Source organism: Lucilia cuprina, chromosome 3 (genome assembly GCF_022045245.1).
Source record: "Lucilia cuprina isolate Lc7/37 chromosome 3, ASM2204524v1, whole genome shotgun sequence".
NCBI classification, from domain to species: Eukaryota; Metazoa; Arthropoda; class Insecta; order Diptera; family Calliphoridae; genus Lucilia; species Lucilia cuprina.
In genome coordinates this window covers 9,325,107-9,326,725 of record NC_060951.1, presented here as the reverse complement: position 1 = coordinate 9,326,725, position 1,619 = coordinate 9,325,107, and the positions used below count along the sequence as shown (strand labels likewise).

Sequence of the window (1,619 nt, the reverse complement as noted above, 5' to 3'; positions counted from 1 at the left end):
AACAGAACTAGAACAGAACTAGAACAGAACTAGAACAGAACTAGAACAGAACTAGAACAGAACTAGAACAGAACTAGAACAGAACTCGAAAAGAACTAGAACAGAACTTGAACAGAACTAAAACAAAGAAGCTGACTTGTGTTTCAGAAACTAAGTAATTTCTTGTACTTACCTCGTTGCCACAACACTTTCACGACCACTTATTGTGCTACGCATGCCACCACCCGAATCTTTGATAGCCTGCAGCATCCTCACATAAGAAGTTAAAATGAAAACTAAAGAAAAGGTATTTATACAAATAAATAACACTGCAGAATACTCCCAACCCTAAAAAAGGAGAAGATGAAAACAGATAATGGAAAATAAGATTTATGTTTAGAAAAAAAGTTTATATAAATGGAGCTTAAAGAAATGCAATCCTAGAAAGAAGCAAAAAAATAAACACCAACTCACCTTTGCATAGGGATCATGTATATGCAGGGATAAGCAAACACCATTTGTGCCATAGAAGTGGGAGCCAAAATATTGTGTAGGGAAAAGAGGAGCAGCAGCCAAGGCAAACGATATGCTCCATAGTATCAGAAGACGTACAACAATTCTAAAGGTGAAATACAGAAGATTGATAATGTTTTTTTATGTGTAACCATAAATTAATGGAGTAATTTTCTTGTTTAAGTTTATTTTGCAAATTGAAAAAATTAAAAAAGAAATTAATTTGATGAAGTCTGTATGTCTTTTTACCTTTTTCTAGCTGTATCCCGAGCATGTAAAGGTCTCATCACTGACATCAAACGATCCCAAGTAACCAACGTCAGCAGGAGAGTAGACGATTGGCAACTAAACGTACTTAAGAATCCTAAACGATAAATAAACGAGTTAACAAAAAAACAAATATTCAAATAATTATAATTAAAACACACAAAAACTAATTTAAGCGCAACCGCCAACCACCCACTCTATTGAAACAAACCTGAAAATGCACACATGCCACTGTGGCGCCACAGCTCCTCATGTACAATATACTCGCCACGAAAACTTATATCAGCACAAGCAATAATCGCCAGATAAATGCCCATTAGAAAATCACTGGCAGCCAAGTGGCGAAGATACAGAGAATGTTCAACATTGCTGCGTGTTTTATAAAAATAACGACCCAGTAGAACCAATAGATTGCCAACAACAGCTATGGCTGCCATAACCCAGACACTGAAAATAAAAAACAAAAAAAAACGGAAAGGGAAGAAAAACAATATTGCGAAAAATCACTGAATTGCAAAATGTGGGAACTTAAATAAAAAAATCATAAAAAACAGAGCATGTCATAAAGAAAACATATTTGTTGTTATATGTTATTAAAAAAGTTGTAAAAACCATCATAACTCAAGCCATTTCATAAAGAAAGTCAGAAATTGATTTTGAGTTTACGTTAAATGATTTTGAAATCCATAGTCTAGTATACAACCAAGTTTATACAAGAATCTAGTCTATAGTTTAGTCCATAGTTTAGTCTATACCCTAGTCTAGTCTATAGTCTAGTCTATAGTCTAGTCTATAGTCTAGTCTATAGTCTAGTCTATAGTCTAGTCTATAGTCTAGTCTATAGTCTAGTCTATAGTCTA

The 1,619-nt window shown here is 33.8% G+C and overlaps 1 protein-coding gene across 1 annotated transcript; it reads right to left on the bottom strand.

The window, feature by feature from the left end:
* Window positions 1-168: 168 nt before the first annotated feature.
* Window positions 169-1,365, bottom strand: LOC124418757 (G-protein coupled receptor GRL101-like). The gene is made up of 4 exons (XM_046946057.1): window positions 971-1,365; window positions 742-856; window positions 454-598; window positions 169-327 (listed from the first exon to the last, which is right to left on the bottom strand). The coding sequence occupies exons 1-4, from the start codon at window positions 1,194-1,196 to the stop codon at window positions 169-171; spliced, it is 645 nt and encodes a 214-aa protein (XP_046802013.1). The 5' UTR covers window positions 1,197-1,365.
* Window positions 1,366-1,619: the final 254 nt, after the last annotated feature.

Coding starts and splice junctions, on each gene's coding strand:
- LOC124418757 (XM_046946057.1), bottom strand. CDS start 1,196: ATGGCAGCCATAGCTGTTGTTGGCAATCTATTGGTTCTACTGGGTCGT. Junction 857..970: donor TGGCATGTGTGCATTTTCAG/GTTTGTTTCAAT, acceptor TTTATCGTTTAG/GATTCTTAAGTACGTTTAGT. Junction 599..741: donor CGGGATACAGCTAGAAAAAG/GTAAAAAGACAT, acceptor TTTCACCTTTAG/AATTGTTGTACGTCTTCTGA.